General features: G+C 31.2%; 2 protein-coding genes across 4 annotated transcripts; both read right to left on the bottom strand.

Moving 5' to 3' along the window:
- Positions 1-11155, bottom strand: LOC130891978 (uncharacterized). 3 transcript variants are annotated; one of them, XM_057797122.1, is made up of 6 exons: positions 11019-11155; positions 6565-6840; positions 5204-5457; positions 766-1092; positions 436-693; positions 1-382 (listed from the first exon to the last, which is right to left on the bottom strand). In XM_057797122.1, the coding sequence occupies exons 2-6, from the start codon at positions 6834-6836 to the stop codon at positions 141-143; spliced, it is 1353 nt and encodes a 450-aa protein (XP_057653105.1). In that variant the 5' UTR covers positions 6837-6840; positions 11019-11155; the 3' UTR covers positions 1-140. The 3 variants fall into 3 exon arrangements, with proteins under 3 accessions (XP_057653105.1, XP_057653101.1, XP_057653102.1); XM_057797118.1 differs by lacking the exon at positions 11019-11155 and adding an exon at positions 9847-9925; XM_057797119.1 differs by lacking the exon at positions 11019-11155 and adding an exon at positions 9865-9932 and having other exon boundaries at positions 2-382.
- Positions 11156-12454: 1299 nt separating this feature from the next.
- On the bottom strand, positions 12455-21539 carry LOC130891456 (uncharacterized). The gene is made up of 7 exons (XM_057796220.1): positions 21442-21539; positions 19891-19955; positions 16623-18130; positions 14226-14693; positions 14060-14075; positions 12856-13508; positions 12455-12803 (listed from the first exon to the last, which is right to left on the bottom strand). Exons 1-7 carry the CDS (start codon positions 21472-21474, stop codon positions 12571-12573), a joined length of 2976 nt encoding a protein of 991 aa, XP_057652203.1. The 5' UTR covers positions 21475-21539; the 3' UTR covers positions 12455-12570.
- Between the last annotated feature and the right edge of the window lie 1382 nt (positions 21540-22921).

Below are 22921 nucleotides of genomic sequence, written 5' to 3'. Positions count from 1 at the left end.
ATTTTTTTTTATATAAAAACAATTTTAAAAAATAAATATATGAGTTTTAGTTTTGTACTCGTCCCTGGCTACAGTGCAGATTAACTTTTAGAACCACCTCTGAAAATTTACGAACGACATTCAACACATTAGGAAAAAAATTAATTTCGAGATTGATCGCCGGGTTTCTTTTCTTGCTTATCTTTATTATCGTTATCGTCCTTTTTGGTACCGGAAATAGCCGTGGCTTGCGGACTCGATACAGCCAAACCACCCTTACCCACCAACGCTGTTGCTCGTGGAGCGGCCCCAGCAACACCTCCAGTCCCCGCCAAAGCCACTGCACTAGGAGCCGCTTGCGCAGTACCGGGCTCGGTTGTTTTTTCCGTCGATTGCGACGCATCTAAAATCATACAGGATGAGTGAAAATTAACGTTCACACACACTATTTTTCACCTTTTGTTAACGAGGACGATCCTGTATTGACTTTGTCGTCTTCGAAGTTCGCGTTCACGACAACGGAATCGTTTTCGATGTCTTCTTGACCGGGAAAAAACGCGTTGTTGGGAGGGGTGAACCTAAATTGCCCTATAGGCCCAACATTGCGATTATCTAAGTCGACGCCTGTCGTAAAAAGGGATCCTCCTTGAGGGATAATCGGTTGATTTAAGGATATAAAGTTGTGGGGAAATTGATCGGCGAACGCAGTTTCGGCTAAAAAACGATTATAGACAACCAGTAGTACATTGAAAGTTAGTTAGGCAACCGATCGTACTCGGTACTTACCAGCTTTCGGTTGTTGATTTAAATCTCCCGCGGTTTTTAACAAAACAGTTTGGACTGGAAAATTGTAACCGAATTCTTGGGGTTTATCTTGAAGTTGTTGGTAAGTGAACGCCGGTAGTTCGGGGTAATTGGGGGGGTAGTTTTGGTAAAGGGGTTGTCCGTTGAGGATGAAAAATCTCTGACCCGGTTTCAAGTTATCCCTGTTGGGCGATTGTGGATACGGTTTTCTGTCTGATTGTTCGAAAACCTCCCCTTCCCCGCCTGCTGATTTTGGTATCGGGTCGAATCTGTCTTCATTGAAAGTTTCCAATTTTTCAGGTTTGTTTTCTGGGACAAAAATTTCGTTTTTTATCGTTTGACGACTTGTTAGGGCAGTTTTTCGACATTTTCATCCGCTTTTATCATTTTTGTAAATTGAAATTGAAATTTTGATTCGTATTCACACAAAATTTGCATCGAAATTCGATGTCGTAATCGATGTTCGAGTTTATGTCAAAATAAATCGATAACAATCGATTCAATCTGATATCAATCGATGTCGGTTTTTTTTTGTTAAATTCGATGTCAAATTTGATGTTCAAGTTTATGTCAACATTCATTTCATAATTTGTGTCGAAATTCATATCAAATTCTATGTCAAAATAGATTGAAGTCAAATTTGCTGTCAATAGACTTCAACTGATGTCAATCGATGTCAACTGATGTCAAAATGAATGAAAAAACTCGATGTCAAAATAAATCGACGTCAAATTTGCTGTCAATAGACTTCAACTGATGTCAATCGATGTCAACTGATATCAAAATCGATGTCAAATTCCATGTCAACAGAAATCGACGTCAAATTTGCTGTCAATCGATTCTAACTGATGTCAATCGATGTCAACTGATGTCAAAATGAATGAAAAAACTCGATGTCAAAATAAATCGACGTCAAATTTGCTGTCAATAGACTTCAACTGATGTCAATCGATGTCAACTGATATCAAAATCGATGTCAAATTCCATGTCAAAAGAAATCGACGTCAAATTTGCTGTCAATCGATTCTAACTGATGTCAAAATAAATGTCAACAGAAATCGACGTCAAATTTGCTGTCAATCGATTCTAACTAATGTCAATCGATGTCAACTGATGTCAAAATGAATGAAAAAACTCGATGTCAAAATAAATCGACGTCAAATTTGCTGTCAATCGATTCTAATTGATGTCAAAATAAATGTCAACAGAAATCGACGTCAAATTTGCTGTCAATCGATTCTAACTAATGTCAATCGATGTCAACTGATGTCAAAATGAATGAAAAAACTCGATGTCAAAATAAATCGACGTCAAATTTGCTGTCAATCGATTCTAACTGATGTCAAAATAAATGTCAACAGAAATCGACGTCAAATTTGCTGTCAATCGATTCTAACTAATGTCAATCGATGTCAACTGATGTCAAAATGAATGAAAAAACTCGATGTCAAAATAAATCGACGTCAAATTTGCTGTCAATCGATTCTAACTGATGTCAAAATAAATGTCAACAGAAATCGACGTCAAATTTGCTGTCAATCGATTCTAACTAATGTCAATCGATGTCAACTGATGTCAAAATGAATGAAAAAACTCGATGTCAAAATAAATCGACGTCAAATTTGCTGTCAATAGACTTCAACTGATGTCAATCGATGTCAACTGATATCAAAATCGATGTCAAATTCCATGTCAACAGAAATCGACGTCAAATTTGCTGTCAATCGATTCTAACTGATGTCAATCGATGTCAACTGATGTCAAAATGAATGAAAAAACTCGATGTCAAAATAAATCGACGTCAAATTTGCTGTCAATAGACTTCAACTGATGTCAATCGATGTCAACTGATATCAAAATCGATGTCAAATTCCATGTCAACAGAAATCGACGTCAAATTTGCTGTCAATCGATTCTAACTGATGTCAAAATAAATGTCAACAGAAATCGACGTCAAATTTGCTGTCAATCGATTCTAACTAATGTCAATCGATGTCAACTGATGTCAAAATGAATGAAAAAACTCGATGTCAAAATAAATCGACGTCAAATTTGCTGTCAATAGACTTCAACTGATGTCAATCGATGTCAACTGATATCAAAATCGATGTCAAATTCCATGTCAAAAGAAATCGACGTCAAATTTGCTGTCAATCGATTCTAACTGATGTCAAAATAAATGTCAACAGAAATCGACGTCAAATTTGCTGTCAATCGATTCTAACTAATGTCAATCGATGTCAACTGATGTCAAAATGAATGAAAAAACTCGATGTCAAAATAAATCGACGTCAAATTTGCTGTCAATAGACTTCAACTGATGTCAATCGATGTCAACTGATATCAAAATCGATGTCAAATTCCATGTCAAAAGAAATCGACGTCAAATTTGCTGTCAATCGATTCTAACTGATGTCAAAATAAATGTCAACAGAAATCGACGTCAAATTTGCTGTCAATCGATTCTAACTAATGTCAATCGATGTCAACTGATGTCAAAATGAATGAAAAAACTCGATGTCAAAATAAATCGACGTCAAATTTGCTGTCAATAGACTTCAACTGATGTCAATCGATGTCAACTGATATCAAAATCGATGTCAAATTCCATGTCAAAAGAAATCGACGTCAAATTTGCTGTCAATCGATTCTAACTGATGTCAAAATAAATGTCAACAGAAATCGACGTCAAATTTGCTGTCAATCGATTCTAACTGATGTCAAAATAAATGTCAACAGAAATCGACGTCAAATTTGCTGTCAATCGATTCTAACTAATGTCAATCGATGTCAACTGATGTCAAAATGAATGAAAAAACTCGATGTCAAAATAAATTGACGTCAAATTTGCTGTCAATCGATTTCAACCGATGTTTGATTTTCTTTTGTTAAATTCGATGTCAAATTTGCTGTCAATCGCTTTTAACAGATGTCAACTGATGTCAAAATCAATGTCAACAGAAATCGACGTCAAATTTGCTGTCAAAAAAACTCAAAATGAAAAAAAAACATATTTAATTAAAAAACAATTAAAACACTCGTTTCAAAGAACCGGCCTATTTTTAATTAAAGTATCTTATCATATCAGTGTTCATATTTCACATTCCAAAACAATCCATACGGAATTACAAATAAGAAGTAGGCCGTGACTTTTAAAATAAAAACATGTTTTTATTTTTTTTCATTTGGCATGTGTCGTTCACGTCGTGACTAATTTTGGAAGGTTAAATTACTGCCCCCGTATACGTTCCTAGAACGACTTAATATTCACAATTGATTGCTTTTAGAATGTAGATTGAAATTTAAATGACAACGAAAAATATTATTCCGCATTCAATACACAAAAATCCACTTTCGAATCGTCCATTTTTGATTTTGAACGTAAATAATTATTTTTCAAAATTTTTCCGCACAAAATAATTATAATTCGATATAATAATTTTTATTTCCCCACTTCAATTGCGAAACGTCGTGATTATGCGATTTTTTTCAATATAAAATAATCTATCTTATCGTTACACCCTGTATAAAGTCTCGAAATAAAATATAAAACAATATATATTATGATTACGTATTAAAATGGTCTATTAATTGCGGTAAATCAATCATTTTAAGTTTAATCGCCTTCAAATAAGGCCGAAAACAATAAAAAAAATTATTGCATACATTGCATATTGCAATTTGGAATAGAAAGCGTCATTAATCACGTGAATGTATATTGATAATCACAGTATCCATGAAATGTGGGTAACGGCGATATGTTGTATAAATACGTCGCTAGGTGGCGTTGTGCAACAAATATGTGAATTGCATTTAATTATTTTATTCGATTGAATTGATTTTTTGATAGAAAATTAATAGAAATACGATAATTCGTACAAAGTAGATTTGATTCTATCAAATATAAGCTTAAATCGAAATACCAATACGAAATATACACGTACATTGTTGCCGAAATGTGTTATTTCAGAATACTTTTCGTTCGAACAATATACAATGTTAAAACATGATATAAAAAGTAGTGTAACATTGATTTATAAAAAAAAATAATAGACTGAATGTGTATGATGTTATTGAAGGGCATACAAACATTTTTATCGTGAATGTACGTGTCTTAAACTTTTATTTATTCTATTAAAAGCGGCAACGATGTTGGCCTGTATTCAATTGTACAAGATGGACGCTACGCCACGTCATAATTGATTTAAATTTGTTTATAAATAATCAAATAACCTCGCAAACATTGTATGATTAAAAAAATGTTTATTTTTTGTTACGTTTTCGAAAAAAATCACAGTACACACACACAGTGTGAGTAAAAACTAATTGCTCAATTGGAAATATCAACCTATAAAAGCGGGGTTGCCAAATGCATTATGTTTCAAGTAAATTTAAGTAAGAAAAAAAAATTTCAACTTACCGGTGGATTTGGTGGGAAAAGGTGGAATATTCGCCGGATTCGTCGGGATTTCTTCGGCGTCCTTTTCTATTGGAGGAATATGCGCCGGTTTCGGGTTCGGATATCCACCTACGAAAACCGGATTTTGGGGATTGTTCCCATAAATAACGCCGGGTTGTTGGGGAATCAAAAAGTTTCCCGGTGGTGATCCTGGATTGATAAGAATAGGCTGACCTTGACCTCCGGCTCCGTAAATTAATATAGAAGGTTGGATTCTATGAGAAATTAATATTTCTTCCATAAAAATGATTTTTCCAAAAAAAAAATAACATGTTGAATGAAAATTTGAAAATTTTCCGTCACTTATAACCAAAAATGTACCGGGTGGACAATAAATCAATACAAAATTCAATGATACAGAACCGGACTCAAGATATTTTTTCATAATAAGGTCCCTTACATCTTATTTGAAGACAGAATGATGGAAAATCGATGGACTAAATGGGCAAAGGGTGAAAAACCAACTTTAAGGAAACCTCCCGGTAGAATTTCAAAGAGACAGCACGAAAAATGTACACCTACTACTCAGGTGGCTGGGGAGTAGAAGAAACAAGGCTAAGTTATAAAAAAAGAAGAAGTGCTGAACGAATGGACTATAAATTGTTTGTTATTAAGTCAAATCGAACATTTGACAGTTGACATTGAGATTTATGAAGATATTTCACAATTTTGTATCAATTCAAAAACATATGTTACAACAAAGCGATGTTTAACTCGTCAGCTGTTAATATTTGTCAACAAAAAATTACATAGAAATCGAATAAAATAAATTATACAGATTATTATTGAATAAAAAAATGAATTTAATAAATATATTTACTTGTTTAAGGTATAAAAAGTTCACATTCACTTTAAAACGTTATTTAATCAAACTGTAAACGTTTTACGTAATTTGTAAATATATTAAAATATCTATGAAACCGTGTAATCAATTATTTTCCCATATAAGTCTAAAATATGAAAAACGTATTTATACTTTCTTATTTAAAAGTAGATTTAAACGTGGCAACACAGCATTCAGTTAACTGCCGACGCTGCGATCACAACTTCCTTCAAATTGTTGGAATAAATTACAGCGTTGCCGGTTTTCGTTAAAATACGAATGCTGGAAATTATTAAAATACACGAAACGTTCTTCGCATTGTTTTTGTCATTGACCAAGTTACTAATAGCACGTGGATACACATAATGAATAAATTAAATTTCCCAAAACTAAATTCCTTAAAATTCCATATATTTTTACGACTTTAGTAATCATAAAACGAATTTATATGTAAATAAATACAGATACTCAATATTATCTAATATTTCAAACAACTTACCTAGGGAAAGTTTGTTGATTATACCCTGTATACTGATATTGCGGATTGACGTATTGGTAACCACCAGGTTGGTAAACTTGTTGCTGCTGGGATTGTGGCTGTTCTGGTTGCGGATCTCGTCGTGGTAAATTCGTTTTCTCCTGTGATTGTTGTTCTAAATAAAACAATAGAGGTCGCTGATCGAAATCTAGGTTATTGAGCTGACTCGTGTCCCTTGGATACGCCGCTACGAACGACGCGGAGAAAAATAGGAGAATGACTTTGAACAACATTTCGCTGAAAGGAATATGTTATGTTATAGGAGATTTTTTCCTAAACTGAATACTGTTTTACGTGTCAAATGTTTTTAGGTTATGTTAAACTCACGAAACGCGTTTTGTGACCTGGAAGCCCATCTCATTGAATATATTGTTTTATTTTAGAAAAAAACAGAAATCAGAATGATTTTATTGAAATAACAAAGTAGTTCAATTAAAATATAAGATCTGACAACAATGTAAATATCATTTTAGTACAGACTAGACTTCAAAACTCATAATTTGATTAAAGTAAAAACGGTTTTCGAAATAATTTAGGTTAGAAACTTGCTACAGGCACATCGTCACAATATTACCATAGATATTTGACACAAACAGGGTCGGAATAAGGTGCAGGGGACGTCGAAAAATAAAAAAATAAATTTCTTTGTTTTCTTAAATGAATTGTAGGTTTGGGTGGCACCGAAAAATAAAAAGACGTATATTTATCAACACGACAATTAAAAATAGGTTATAAACAACGATAAACATCGACTCTCGACACGACTAGACTTCAAAACTCATAATTTGATTAAAGTAAAAACGGTTTTCGAAATAATTTAGGTTAGAAACTTGCTACAGGCACATCGTCACAATATTACCATACATATTTGACACAAACAGGGTCGGAATAAGGTGCAGGGGACGTCGAAAAATAAAAAAATAAATTTCTTTGTTTTCTTAAATGAATTGTAGATTTGGGTGGCACCGAAAAATGAAAAGACGTATATTTATTAACACGACAATTAAAAATAGGTTATAAACAACGATAAACATCGACTCACGACACGACTAGACTTCAAAACTCATAATTTCATTAAAGTAAAAACGGTTTTCGAAATAACTGAGGTTAGAAACTTGCTACAGACACATCGTCACAATATTACCATAGATATTTGACACAAACAGGGTCGGAATAAGGTGTAGGGGGCGTCGAAAAATAAAAAAATAAATTTCTTTGTTTTCTTAAATGAATTGTAGATTTGGGTGGCGCCGAAAAATAAAAAGGCGTATATTTATCAACACGACAATTAAAAATAGGTTATAAACAACGATAAACATCGACTCACGACACGACTAGACTTCAAAACCCATAATTTGATTAAAGTAAAAACGGTTTTCGAAATAATTTAGGTTAGAAAGTTGCTACAGACACATCGTCACAATATTACCATAGAATCCAGGAACAGACGGGGCCGGACTAAGGCGAGTTTTAGATAATTAATTCAGATAACTTCAGAAAGTTTACAAACTGATTCTTTGGTTTGGTTATTTGGGTTTTTTTGGTAGATATGAAATGAAGGACTGTTTATATTGGATTGCATTTTCTAGGAGCCGTAGGGTTTCGGTTTTAAACCCAGTGATTCGAATGTGGGTCACTAGGCTAAGTTTCGTATCGAATTTTTTTAAAATAATACGGGGAAATCGTAGAAAACGCGATTTATTTATAATTTATTCAAGTATCGAATAAAACAATGTAGAATTTTTCAAATTATTGACCGGAACCTTAATTTTCCACGATGATTTTTCAATTATTATATCCACATATGGTAATTTGCATTGACAACTTTCATTTTTCCCATCGTTAGTCACCCATATCCTGTGACATTACTTTCAAGAACATACCCGATCAAATTATCCAATTACACGACAAACAATAAGAGTGTCTCTTATGTTTATTTCCTTTTTTTCGTCATTGATAACGTGTTGTTCGAAAAAAATGTATAATTGATGTGTTTATATATAGATAAACCTATAATTCAAACTCGGTTTCACGTAAATCATTCTAGAGGTTCATATATTTGTCTAACTGTAAATTATAAACATCCTGTATAAGCCAACTTACGATTACTAATACGAAAAAACATCAAAATTTACTAATTATGTCGTAATTTTCGAACTACATGGTATAAATTATTATACGTTACGATAAATTTGATAAAAAATGATACGCGATGGGGATATTGGTATTTGTAACGCTTGGAATTCATTTGGGAGTAAACAAATTTATTTCTAGAGTCCTAAGTCCTACCCTGACGATTTCTGAACTTTATTATATATAATATTTATGATGTCACTGTTAGATTCACTTCAACGTTGCCATATCTCAAAACTTGAGTAGCAACCCTCGTATAAATCTAATAAATGTTTCGTTTGGACACTTTTTTAGATAATAGCATAATTTATCGCTTGTTTTTTTTGATATCCACCCTCTTGAATATTTTAATAAATTGAAATCAGTATAATACGTATATCTGGAAAATTGCGAATTTACCGTCTTTTATCTCGAAAACGGTTGATGACATGAAAAATATTTTCAAATAAAATTTGTAGTAAATTTCATGCTCTACATTTTTCCTAATAGGCATTAACGTCATTGGAAGAATATTAACAAAGATAATTACGAAAAACTGTTTATTTTTCTCTTTGACTTGATTTTTTTCGGACATACTGTATATATATATATAAGGTTTGACTATTCGGTGACGATTTGTTTAGCAATTATAACAAATATCGTAACTAGTCTGAAATCCATATAATTACGAATTTTCACAATAAGAATTAGTAAATAATTTGTAACAGATGATGTGGCATTTAGTTCCATTCGATTAATTTAGTTATTTCATTTTAATACTGTTTTTTATGAAAATAGATGTCAAAATTCACGATAAATAAGATAAGGGCTGCTAATTACACCCCCTTGTACAGTAACAGGAATTTTAAGAAAAAAAAAGACCAGAATTTTTACTTTATAAATTTGTAGTATGAACTTACGAACCACCCTGTATATTAAAAACAGTTGTAAGAAATATATGTACGGAAACGAACCAGTATTTTTCAAAATTGAAACTATATATCCACTTATTTTATAGAAATCGATAAATTTTTTTAAATTTTGAGGTTATGTGAAAAATACAACTGATTTGATTTATAATTTTCGTTTTTAAACCGTTGAATTGATAAAAAAATTAGTCGACATACTCACTAATCAATTATTTCTTACCGGTATATTACCACTGGTCAAAAATAAGAACACCGTAATAATAAAATAGAACCTAACCGAGTTCTTCGATGTACTGAAGGACCGCATCGTACCATCGACCTCTTATAAATGTTCAAAAGGAGGGGAGGAGTTATAAAAAATTTGACGAATCATAATATTCGGGTTAATATTGACAGTGCACTTTTGTTGTTTGATATTTAAATATTTAATTGGAAAAAAATCCAACAGCATGCGGTCGAAATTTTTTTATTTCATTCAAGAGGAATAACCTGATGATAATGAAAGCGGTAAATTCATTGTGTCCCTTAAGAATAGACGTTTTTGAATACCGTTGATTACTACAAAAAGAAAAAACTACAAAAAATAAAATGAAAAGTAAAAACACACGTCGAACAAAGACGAGCATTAATATACACACACCCTGTATATAGAGATCTTTGTTTTGACGATGTTTGGATGATTTTCATAATAATTTACAAACTCTCATTGATCTTGTATACAAATTTTTTTTAAACGTATTTTTACTTATAAAAACAAAATAAAGTAAATATTTACTTTGAATAAAGTACATTAGTAGAATATTAAATCGATCCATCCAATTATAATTCTGTTAACATTTTTTACAAGGTCAATGAGCAAAAGTTAATAAACGACTAATTTTTAAAATACACTTTGGAAACCCTTAAGAATGAATAATAATGGAATTTACGAGAAGAATTTGACATTTCAAGTGGTCTCGTCTATCGAAAACATATAACCCTTAATTAATAATGGACTCGTCCGAATAAATTTTATTTGTGCATACTCAGGGTACAAAAACATGTAAAAATTTTAATTCTCAAATACGTTGGCTGTTACAACAAACTTTTTTTGTGGTATTCAAGGCGTGGAAATTCTTTAATGTATACAATAAGCGGATTACAAATTGGTTCGTAAGTCACAACAATCTAATCCCTAAATGAAAAAAAAAAGAAGAAATAGAACTGAAACTGATCCGTTTTGCATTCATAAAGTTTTCATAGAGGAAATGTAAATGTGAATATTTTAGTTATACAGAGTGATATTTATACAACTAGATTTATTAATAATTCGTTTCTGATTGTCGGCCATTTTGGTTCAAATAAACGAGAGAATTGAAATAAATAATTACTTACATATTTAGTTATCTTTCACTTAAATATGTCATTCCTTTCACTCGCAATTTCGATGAAAAATTTTAATAATTAATTCACTTTAAAATAATTAATACAATTATAATAATCTTTCAAATAAAGCTAGAACCAGATACTTTTTACTAACACTTTCTATCTTTTTTCATTTCGGGCGTATTTCACTGCGTTGTCATGACAACACCCGCTTCTGATCAGATTGGTCAATAACAATCATGGGGTATAGATTTGTCTGGAATAGGAACACAGATACGGCTCAATAGAAAATATCCGGTACCCTAATTTTTATTGTAATAAAACTGGAATGTACTAAAAAAATTCCAATTTCTTCATTCGTAAATCGCATAAATTATAAAAAAAAAACAATTCTGAGAAAACAAAATATTATGGAGTTTCTTTGATGTTTCAGTTTCGTGGTACTCCGTCGAGTATTACTTAATATACCGGTTTCGTGATTCATTATTTTTATTTAAAATGTAACAGACGCTAAATTTTTATACGTGGAAAAACCAAATGATACATATTCGAACGTGACCTAATTTTTGTCTTTTTCTCACCTTCAGTTCCATTATTTATCAGATTAAACTGTTGTTTTTTTACATCGAACTCTTCATATTATTATTTTCGGTTTTTATTTTTATGATGACGTAAATCGTTAGTTCTATATTTAATTACAACAACTGTAGTGCCAATGAATGAATTTAATATAATAACTATTATTATAGAACCAACATATCTTGCGTGTATTGTGTGTTGCCGTGCACAGTTAAAATGTATTATGATTAAACCATAGAGAAAGTATAAAAGATAGAGAGATCGTGGTATGGGACTACGAACGGCTGGAGAAAAGAGAATTTTCATCTGATAGAAATGACAAAAGAGGAGAATAACAAATTTTGAATTTATTGGCGAGTAGAGATAGATAGATAGTGGTGAACGGATGCTTTTTTTTAATCGTCTAATAGTACAATTCCACTCATATGCCAATACCTCTATCTTTTTATTTTCTCTATGGATTGAATGTAATTGCGTTTAATTTGAATGTAATGTGAGTCCTTCACGTATGTGGAGATTTCTCGTTTTCCTCTTGTTCAATAATAATATTGAATCAGGTTTTAAATAAAATATACAGATATCGTTAAAAATATCTCGTACTTCACGAAAATAAAAAAATTTATTTTAAAGTATAATTATGCACAGAGTTAGATCCCGCCATCTTTGTAAAAGCATTGACGTTTTGTTATACAGGGAGTCTGTTAAATGTTACTATATTAAGTTCTTGAAATTTTTTAATAAAAATTATTTTTGTAGTGTTGTTTGAGGTTATGTTGTATTTATTTTTCTGAAATATCCATTTTAATGCTTATCAGCTGCTGCTTAGTTGGTTTTGGTTAGTGAAAATGTGAATAAAAATAGAAAAATAGAAAAGCGAAAAATTTTATTCAACATAAATTATACAAAAATAAATTAACAATAAATATTATTAAATATGGCGAACGTTTAAGCAAAAATTCGACGAAAATCGCCACCAATCAAATTAAGTTTGATGAAATTTGGAAATTAATCTATTTAGATATTCGTTGGCCGTTTCTGGACGTCCGGACTTAGGGGGTTTAGATCCCATTATGGAATTTTCACCGTATAAAGGTATTAGAGCTTGTGAAGGATCTACACCAGCTATAGCGGTGCCTATGGGTCGAGCTATAGCTAGACCTCCAGGACCTACTACGGCCGTAGCTATAGGTTTACTAGCCGCTACTCCTCCTTCACCTAAGAACGCATAAATTTCATTAAATAATAAATATTAATTGTTATAAATAACCTGCAACTGCTAATCCAACCGGTTTAGCTTCAGCAACAGAAGCGTCATCTGGTGGTAGGCCGATATCTACGGTATCCCCATCGCCATCTTGTTTAATTTTTTCTAATTCGATTTTCTCTTGTTTTCTTTTATCTTCTTCCGTTTTCCGTTTCTTTTCTTCTTCTTTCCTTTTTTGTTCTTCTTCTTTTTTTTTAGATTTAGGTTTGTTGTGGGTATTCTTCTTATTTTCGAACCAGGCGCTTATACCTTCTCTATTTTCTAGGTTAGCGGGATTCGTTTTCTCTTGTATATCGGCCAATTTCGAAGCTGATTCGTTTAGAGCTTCCATGGTTTCCTTATAAGCGATTTCATCTGATGGTTTCGCTTTTCCCGGATGTTTCAGTATCTCTTGCAACGTTATCACTTTTTCGGCTAAATTTTGAATTTTTTTTATGTTCTCGCTGAATTCTTCCAAATCGGATTTTGTAGGAAGCGGAGGGTTTTCGAGATCAGTTGGATTAATTGCGTTTTCTAAATCTTCATTTTCTTCGTTTTTGATTTCGGGGGTTTTTATTATCGTCGTTTGTACCGAACCATCGGGTTTTTCGATTATTTGTAGTGACTGTCCTTTTCCACCTCCATAAAAAGGAAGTATGGTTATCTTATTCTTTTGACTATAAACAAAAATAATGTTAAATTCGGGTTTATAAATAATTATTTAAATTTTTATTACGAGTGATCCTGATTGCGGCCCTGTCTACTACGAGATAAAAAAGTTTAAGAAGCTTTACGTGCTACGTGTTTTTGTTGATAATACAGCTACCTACTTTATCGATATTATTATGTCAAATTGTTTTGATTTCATACATGTCTATAGACAATATTTCACGAAAATAATATAGAAACTATTAATATGCGTAATGGTGCTTTTATTAAATAGGTAGGAATTGAAACGTGTGAAGAATGTATAGTATTTCGCGTTGCATATATTCAATTCTATTCCGTGACAGTTTAGTGTATTTCTTCTTTTTTATAGAACTAATGTCATAACTATAACACATCAAATAATAAAACGTATATTAAAATCAGGTTGAATCTTCTTTTTTAGATGAACTTATGTAATAATCTGGCGTAAATACACTGTAAAAAATCGAGAAATAAAACAAAATATTTTAAAAAAATATTTATATTGTAAATATATGATATCTACAAAATATTTATATACATATCAGAGTTTAATACTGAAATATACAGGTATATAAGTTAGTGACAATAATTTATTTCAACAAAAACCGCTAATTTAGTGAATAACTGCATTCAAAAGGATGTTGTACAATAAAATTTTGTACCTTTCTGTCAAATTAACGAGGTTGGTCAAAAATCTTCGTAACTAATTTCTAAATCACTTTGAGCATGCGCGACACCACCCGGCCCAGCTATAGCAATAGCGTCTGGTTCAAATAGTATATCCACGTTAAGTCCTTTACGTAATATAGCTTTGGAGACAGGTGTGGCCATTGCCCTACCCCCAACTCCCGCTACTGATCTCGCTACTGGTTTCAAAATTAAAGTGGTGACGTCATCGTTCATTTTATCGATATCACGAAGACGTACGATTCTATCAGTTCGAATGGTATTTCCGGTTTTGACGTAATTTAAAAGCGGATGGAATCTATAAGGCGCTAAAGACGGAGGTTTTTGTATATTTGATTTAATTTGTTTTAGCGATTGGGTGTTATTTGTTTGTTTCGATATTTTATCCTTTATATCGTTTGGAAATGGGTGGAGGATGTCGTTTGGAGGATATATCTGATTAAATCCAATTGGATGAGGTAACCATCTTGGGAGAAGTAGTTGTACTGGAAAAATTGAATATCTAGAGAAATAAGGGCGTATTAGTTAAAAATAAACTCGAGATTTAAAGAATGTTAATATGGATTAGTTACAAAAGGTATTTAAATAAATATAGTGTGATTTAAACTGTTTTATTTAATAAAAAAAAATACATTATTTAGATATTTACCCAAAAACCATTAACATTGACTTAATAAGAAGACTTTACATTTTGTTTATATAAATATTTACTAAAAATGATTTAGTGTATCCTTAAAAAGTCAAAACCCTGTTAAATTATTATACAATGTGTTATTTGTAAAATGTGACGTAGGATAATATATATTAAATTCTAAATGGTATCGTACCAAATTTAAATTGAAAAAAAAATGTACGTATATTTGAGCCCAAGCCGTTCCTGTAACTTGTACCTTCCACTTCTACATCATGGAATCGTCTAATGAAATTTTTCATAATACTCTAACATGATCACGTGTTATAATACATATTTATATTTTTTTTGTTTAAATTAAAATGTGTTATAAAAATATTGTATTACGATCATTAAATACATTTTACAAATAACATACAATCAGTGATTTACCCTGACGTCACTAACTAACACACTTTATAGTCTATCTTTTTCTATATTTGTTGAAAAAAAAGAGATAGCGAGAATAAATCTTAATACTGTCAGTTTCAACCATTTTGTACGCTGTGTTACGAAGTTATTTATAATTTAAATTTATTCGATAAAATCGGTTTGTTTGCAAACAATTAATTTGTTATTTCACAGTGAGGAATATTATATTTAAAAAAACCTTGAATATTATAAGAATTAATTAACAAAAATGTGCAATATATACGGAAAGTTATATTTTCAACATAATAAGTGCATTACTTTAAGTTCGTTGCTGTTATTTCGACGGCTTTTTTTGTGCTTCACGTTGTGTTTTTTGTTATTTAAAACTAGTTTCATAGCTTAGTGATTTGTTCAAAACTTTTCGTGAATATTAAAGGTGAGTTTTTACTTTTAAATTGACTGATTTATCGATAAATGTTTGCTGGTTTTTTCATTATATTAAAAGTGAAATTATGTAAAACAAAAATGATGATTATTTGCTGAAGTTACTATAAAAAGTCAAAAGATAATTATTATATTCGAAACGGGACGTTCAAATAAAGTAAAATTATGATAACAAAACAAATTATTAAAAAAAAAAGTTTTTTTTGTACGTTTCTCGAATATGACGTCAGGGTAAATGTCAATTGAATATAGTGCAGTATATACCGGATGTCTCGAAAATAAGCATACGAATCAACGATGGAAAACCAGTTTTATTAGCAAGAATGGAATCAACTAAATTTCTCAAATTAATTTTGGGATCAAAAAAAGACTTTTTTCAATATTTTCCTATTGAAATAAAATTAGGACAGGAAATATGGAATTTGTTGACATTTACTGATAATATTGGTTAATTTGATTTTTTGTACGTTTCTCGATTATGACGTCAGAGTGAAGGTCGATGAATATAGTGTAGTATATACCGGATGTCTCGAAAATAAGCATACGAATCAACTTTGTACGTTTTTCGATTATGACGTCAGAGTAAATGTTTATTGAATATAGTGTAGTATATACCGGATGTCTCGAAAATAAGCATACGAATCAACTTTGTACGTTTTTCGATTATGACGTCAGAGTGAATGTTCATTGAATATAGTGTAGTATATACCGGATGTCTCGAAAATAAGCATACGAATCAACTTTGTACGTTTTTCGATTATGACGTCAGAGTAAATGTTTATTGAATATAGTGTAGTATATACCGGATGTCTCGAAAATAAGCATACGAATAACTTTGTACGTTTTTCGATTATGAGGTCAGAGTGAATGTTTATTGAATATAGAGTAGTATATACCGGATGTCTCGAAAATAACTATACGAATCAACCTTTGTTATAATAAACTACAGGTCCTACAGCTACGACTTTCCCGATCCTGGAGTTTGGAAAACCGGTTTTATTAGTGGAATTATTAACCAAATCCCCCAAATTAACTTTAGGATCAACCGCAATGACTTTAGTTCCGGATCCCGCGATAGCGAGACTATCCGGTTGAGTATAAGCTACACCACCCGGTCCAACGATGGCGGTTCCACCACTTCCGGCCGTCGCGATACCGCCAGGTCCCGCTATAGCCACCCCCCCTTTCCTCACTTTGAGTTTATGTATAAAAACACCGCTACCGGTATTATCCCTACTAAACAACTTTTTATTATTATCGTTCGATATTATTTCTTCGCTTTTATCCTCTTCGCTTTCGTCGACTAGTTCGTCGCTTTCGTGGGTGGGAGGTGACGTGGTGGATTTAGGTAACGGGTTCCTTATAACCGTCAACGGTTTGGAATCTTGTTGAAAATTCGACGGGAATTTACTGCTGTATCTAGCGTTAGACGAATTACCGTTCAATATCAAAGTATTCGATTTTCCGTCGGATTTTATTTTATCCCAAGCCTTTCTGCCGGTACCCACGTCATCGTCCGCCTTGACGTCCCTTTCTTCTTGACGCAAATTCAACGTAAACTTCAAACTGCTATCGCCGCTGGCTCCGACATCGATATTTTCGATATCCAAGTAAGTGTTGTTGTAATTATCGCCGTTTATCGATATTTGAGGGGACGTATCGAGTTTCACTGTTATTTTCGTATCGTCCGTCGAAGTTTTCGCTTCTCTAGTTTCGGATTTGGCGTTCGATGATTTGCAGGGATTCTGATTACCGGCGTTCGGACCGTATTCTATCATCGTAGTGATCGCGTTGTACATTTGGAGGAAGGGATCTCTTATATAAACGGGGAAAAAGGGGGCTCCCGGCCAATTCCAGTTTTGTCTACCTGTTTCGAATAAACCGTAATCGCCGGGGCTGTAAATTCGTTGGTTCGTTTCCGGGGGGTAGTAAGGGTAAGTTTGGGAATTGCCGATTATATTTTTGATGTTGGAAATCGTTTGTTTTTCCAAATATTTTTCGTCCCCAGTGCCAACGGGGGATTGAACCGGATATTGGTAGGGGGTGGGGTTTTGTATGCCGTAGTTGGGTACGAAAATTGTTTGTTGATGGATGATTTTTCGTTTTACGACTTGTCCTGGTATTTTATCTTCTTCGGTTATTTCTGCGTTGTTATTTGTCGTATGGACCTCGTAACCTTCGATGGTAGAAGTTTGTTTTGTTTTTATTAAGGAATTTTGCGAAACTTTTTCTTTTTCTAATAGTTCTAGTATCGGATTCGGGAAGGGGAATTTGAAATCGCTGCGTGCCGCGTCTTGCCAATATCGTGGATGCGATTTGACGGACACTTCGGATTTTTGTAATCTACTATCTAATTTTTTATTAACTTCGGCTATTTTTTCTAAAATATCTGACGTTTTTTCTTGTATTTTCTTATTTTCGTCTCGTTTAAACGACCTACAAAAATATTTTATGTAATTTCGTACATCGCAATTTTTTTTTTTTTTTTTTTTTTTCAAAAAAATCGATTTGTTAATAATATTAATATATTAGTAGAACTTACCAAAAAAAAAGTGTCTAAATCTTCTCTAACTACACTATCGTTACTATTGTCACTACTTTAAACCAAGAAGAAGAAATCGAAAACAAAAAAAAAAGAACCGATCCATTCCAACTAATCTAATATGGAAAATTAGAAAAGAAAAAACTATTTTTAGAAGAAAAACCGTCGATTTGGTACCTACACTAAACGCAAACACAAAAAAAATTATAAAAATTTTATCACTTATACGAGGGTTGTCGACAAAATTCCATTCAAAACGATTAAATTAAATCATTCGTCCCAAAAATGAAATCTATTATTAATTCCCTACTAAATATCGATCTACTCGAGTTATTTCACAAAAAAAATCACAATGGATCATATCTGGATGATACGAGGGTCGCTACATAAATTTCGAGATAGACAAATGAAAAAACGTTAACCTCGTAATTTATTTTTGAATAAGAAGAAATTTTAACCTAACCAAACAAAACCTGTACCATTCAATTTGGTATTTTTGTGATTTTTTCGAAAATTTTTGGCAACGTACAGTATCGATGTTTTTTGGATTTCGAAGGACCTTGACGAAATTCGTCCTTTAGCGAAATTCGACAAGGATTTAATTCGGAAAATCAGCGAAACGCGGTGATTCGTGATGATATTTCCCGACAGTGTTGCCATATCTCAAAATTTAAGTAGCAACTCCAATATATACAAATTCAAAATAAAATTCGTGATATTAGGGTGATAAATGAATAAAAAGTAAACGGACACGTTTTTTTTGTTTTATTTTTCACAATTTTTGTTTCTACCTTATCAGTTACGTCTTCAGTATTTAGATGACTTGTTATTTTTAACATACCTGGTAAACCCCTAAACCGATTTTAACATTATAAAGTTCAGTTAACGTAGAATTTAATGCTCTTCAAAACAAAAAAGTATAAAATTTCCTGTACCGGGCTTCGTTTTCGAGATATTTACAAAAATTATCAAAATTTTAAGGTTTTTATACCTTACGATTCAAATTGACCTTTGCGAAATTCATTTTAGATCTCAATGGATATAATTCCTAATATTTAATGATAATTTTTTCAAAATAAGCCAACATTTTCTTTAATTCCGCCTTGTTACGTTTAAATCGAAAAATTTTAAGACAACCCTCGTATATATATATATATATATATTTTAATTATCCAAATTTCATTTAAACGTCAATTACACTGTATTTAACGTTTCTAAATGTGTTTATTTCTAAACAATTTCGGTAAAAACTACGGAAATTTTGAAGTTTTTCGAATTTACAAACTTCAAATTTATATTTGCCTTTACAGGTATATCATTTTTGATATCCATGTATGTATTACCTTCAGTAAACAAATATTTAATGATATTATTTCAATAAATACGCTACCATACGCCTAAATTCTGCATTATGTTCAGTTTGAAAAATTTTTAATACAACCCTCGTATACATAACGTATCCGGATTTTAATCAAACTTCAATGGCGGTTTATTTAACGTTTTATATTCCCAAGCGATTCCGGTAATTCTGTTTTTAAAATAAATTAACACTTCGTTGGGAATTTTTTTTCTATAAACACGAATAGTTATAATATTAGTAAACATTAACACTATAGGACTATAGCAAGCAATACGAATTTTTGAAAATACTCACTCTTTAGATTCATCAGGTTTATCGACATTTTGTGGCCTGCAGATTACTGAAGCGGAAAGAAATAACTGGAAAAATAAAACAAAGTTTGGATATCGATAATTTATAATACTTAATAAAAGTTAGGTTAGAATAATCCGTCAATCATTTGTTTCGACTTATTGCATAGAACAAATACGAATGTCATTTATTTTCATGGAATCATAATTATGTACAGTCATTCTTCCGACGAATGGTTAGCATAAAATTGAATATTTACCACGCGAATTTGTTGAAAATGCAAACAGTAAAAAATTTACTACATCTACCGGTTTACCGTTAAGTATTTACATAAATGGGAGGTACAAGAATTTATAAAAAAAAATACGAAAGATTAAAACGGCACTTATATAACTGACTAAACAGTTATTTGATCTTTAAAGATTTTCTGTTTACTCATAGAGAAAGATGAAACTAGATCGAGTTATAAAATCGATAGTCGAGCCATCTCGTTTTGTAACTACAAACCTCGAAATTATCGTATCGTAGTAAACTGCGAAATATTAACTGCTGTAGAGATGTTCACTTACGGGTGTCCCGATTTAAAAATAACAGTAACATAAATTAACACAAAATTTAGTGCTTAATAATGAAGAAAAGTATTAATTTTATGTACGGGGTTTCGTTTTTGAAATTTTGAGTTTTTAATAACGATTTAAAAAAGATTTTACGTATTTACGAAATTGTATAATATTTAATACTGTAGAGATGGGAATACCTAATTGCGTCAAATATTTGTTTTTAATAACGTTTTAAAAAAGATTTTACGTATTTATGTAATATTTAATGATGTAGAGATGGGAAAGTCTAATTTCGGCTGTTCTAATTAAAAAATAACGGTTATATCTGTAAACAAACACGAAATTTTCAAAATTTTGTCGTTTTTTTTCAAGTTTTAAATAACATTTCAGAAATAATAATACGAAATTGTATAATATTTAATACTGTAGAGATGGGAATGTCCAATTGCAAACAAATATAAAAATAAGTGTTTCTAAATAGTTTTTTGAGAGAAAATATAACAAATTACTATGAATTCCTTCGTAAATAAGTAAAAACGATAATGAAAAGACAGTTAGAAAACGAGTAACCTGTTTTAATATTTTCGTAATGTAACTGTACTATCTTGACCTTGAAAAAATGATGTTCGATTTTTATATGAACTAAAACTGGCTTCCGAATAGATTCACTTACAAATTTATAAGGAAGTACTCATAATATTTAGTATACAGGGACTATTAAAAAAAATGTGATAACGTAAATCGCCAATTTCGAAATATTGTTAAAATTTTTCCATTATTCAATTATTATAACAATAATTTTATTAAAAACGATTAGAAAATTCTGTTATTCTTCAGATTTTTTTTCAAAACTGGAAAAAAATTGAAATATCGTTAAATAAAAACGAATTAAAGCATTAAATTATTAAAAATTTCGTAATTTTCACTCGATTCATATAAATTATGATAACAAAAAACAATTTTTAATACGGTGTTAGTCAAAAAATAATCTTACCAAAATAAAAAAACACTTTCCGTCGAAAACCATCGTAGCAAGTTGATGAATTGACTTCTGTCGACCAATTCACCGACTACATTAATCGCTGAAGTAGCTGCCGATTACGCCGAGGTGACTGTGTGTAACGGCGACGTCCGTGCTGCCTTTTTAACTCTTCATCCTTCGGAGAAGACGATTTCGGACCTTCTCCGGCGGTGGTCAACGGTCCGTTTGTTGTGGGAAGTGTCAAAGACCACGATACGGAAATACGAGGTGTCGAACGCCGTTAGGTACATTCAAAAACGAAATTAACCAGATTTTATACATAAAATCTACTAAATATAAACAAAAATAAAATTTATTTGTGCCCTAATACGACCTGTAATATATCTACTGAGATTTACGTTACGTGAACTTAAGTAAAGACATACGTTATATTCATGTCTTATTATTACTTCGTTATGTTGAAAAGAGATAGCTATATAAAGCATTAGTCATAAGGTTTCAATTCGACACTTGACATTTATAACAATCGAATAGTTTTTAAAATGTTTCATCACTTTTTTTCGGGAATATTCGATGTAATAGTTTTTTAAAATCTCTAATCTACTATTTTTACGTATTATTTCTTATTTATCGTGTTTATAAAATATGAAATGTTGCCGATATAACCTTAGTTTATTTACGTTCATATTGGTTGTGTCTAAGATTCCAAACAACGGAAATATTATTTATTCTACAAACAAATTTTATATTTTTTTGTTTTTTTTTTGGAAAATGGCAGGATATTTATGATTTTTAATTAAAAGCAGATACAAAATTGAATTTAATAAATATTAGAATTACTGTAACTTGACAAAACTCTTCATTTTATTAAAAAAAAAATGAAATTAAATCAATACCTAACTTTTTAAAATTTTTCTTGATAAATTGACTTCATTTTAGATAGAAAATTATCTTCAAAAGAATTGACGTATTCATCAAAATATATTTTGACATTGACAATTTTCATTTTTTCATTAGTATATATGGAAATAAATCAAATCGTCAAGTTTTTTAAACTAATTTCCTAATAAAACGACGATTTATCAAAAAACAGTGATTATTTATGTACACGGTAAAGTAACAGTAGCCACGACTCGATTTAGCGCGTTTGTCGGATATGACGTCACTTCCATAGCTTACTTTATACATCTAATAAATATCGTTTACTTTGAGTACGTTTTTTAAATAATCAGGACATATTTCGTTTCTTTTTTAATCTAATTTTACGAAATAACAATTATTGCCACATATAAACATTTACCTAATATGAATAATGAGTAGACACTAAAAAATTACGAGGATCAAAAGCGTCAACCTAATTTCGTAAAATATCACTTTCGTTTAAAACCGTGATGAGAATATATAGGAAGCAGACGTTTACAAAATTATTTAAATTAATTTGTATTCTTTTCGCAACTTCCATAAAAACTTTAGTACAAACGATTCTATATCA

Source organism: Diorhabda carinulata, chromosome 3 (assembly GCF_026250575.1).
Source record: "Diorhabda carinulata isolate Delta chromosome 3, icDioCari1.1, whole genome shotgun sequence".
In the NCBI taxonomy this organism is placed as follows: domain Eukaryota; kingdom Metazoa; phylum Arthropoda; class Insecta; order Coleoptera; family Chrysomelidae; genus Diorhabda; species Diorhabda carinulata.
This window is presented reverse-complemented; position numbering and strand designations above follow the sequence as displayed.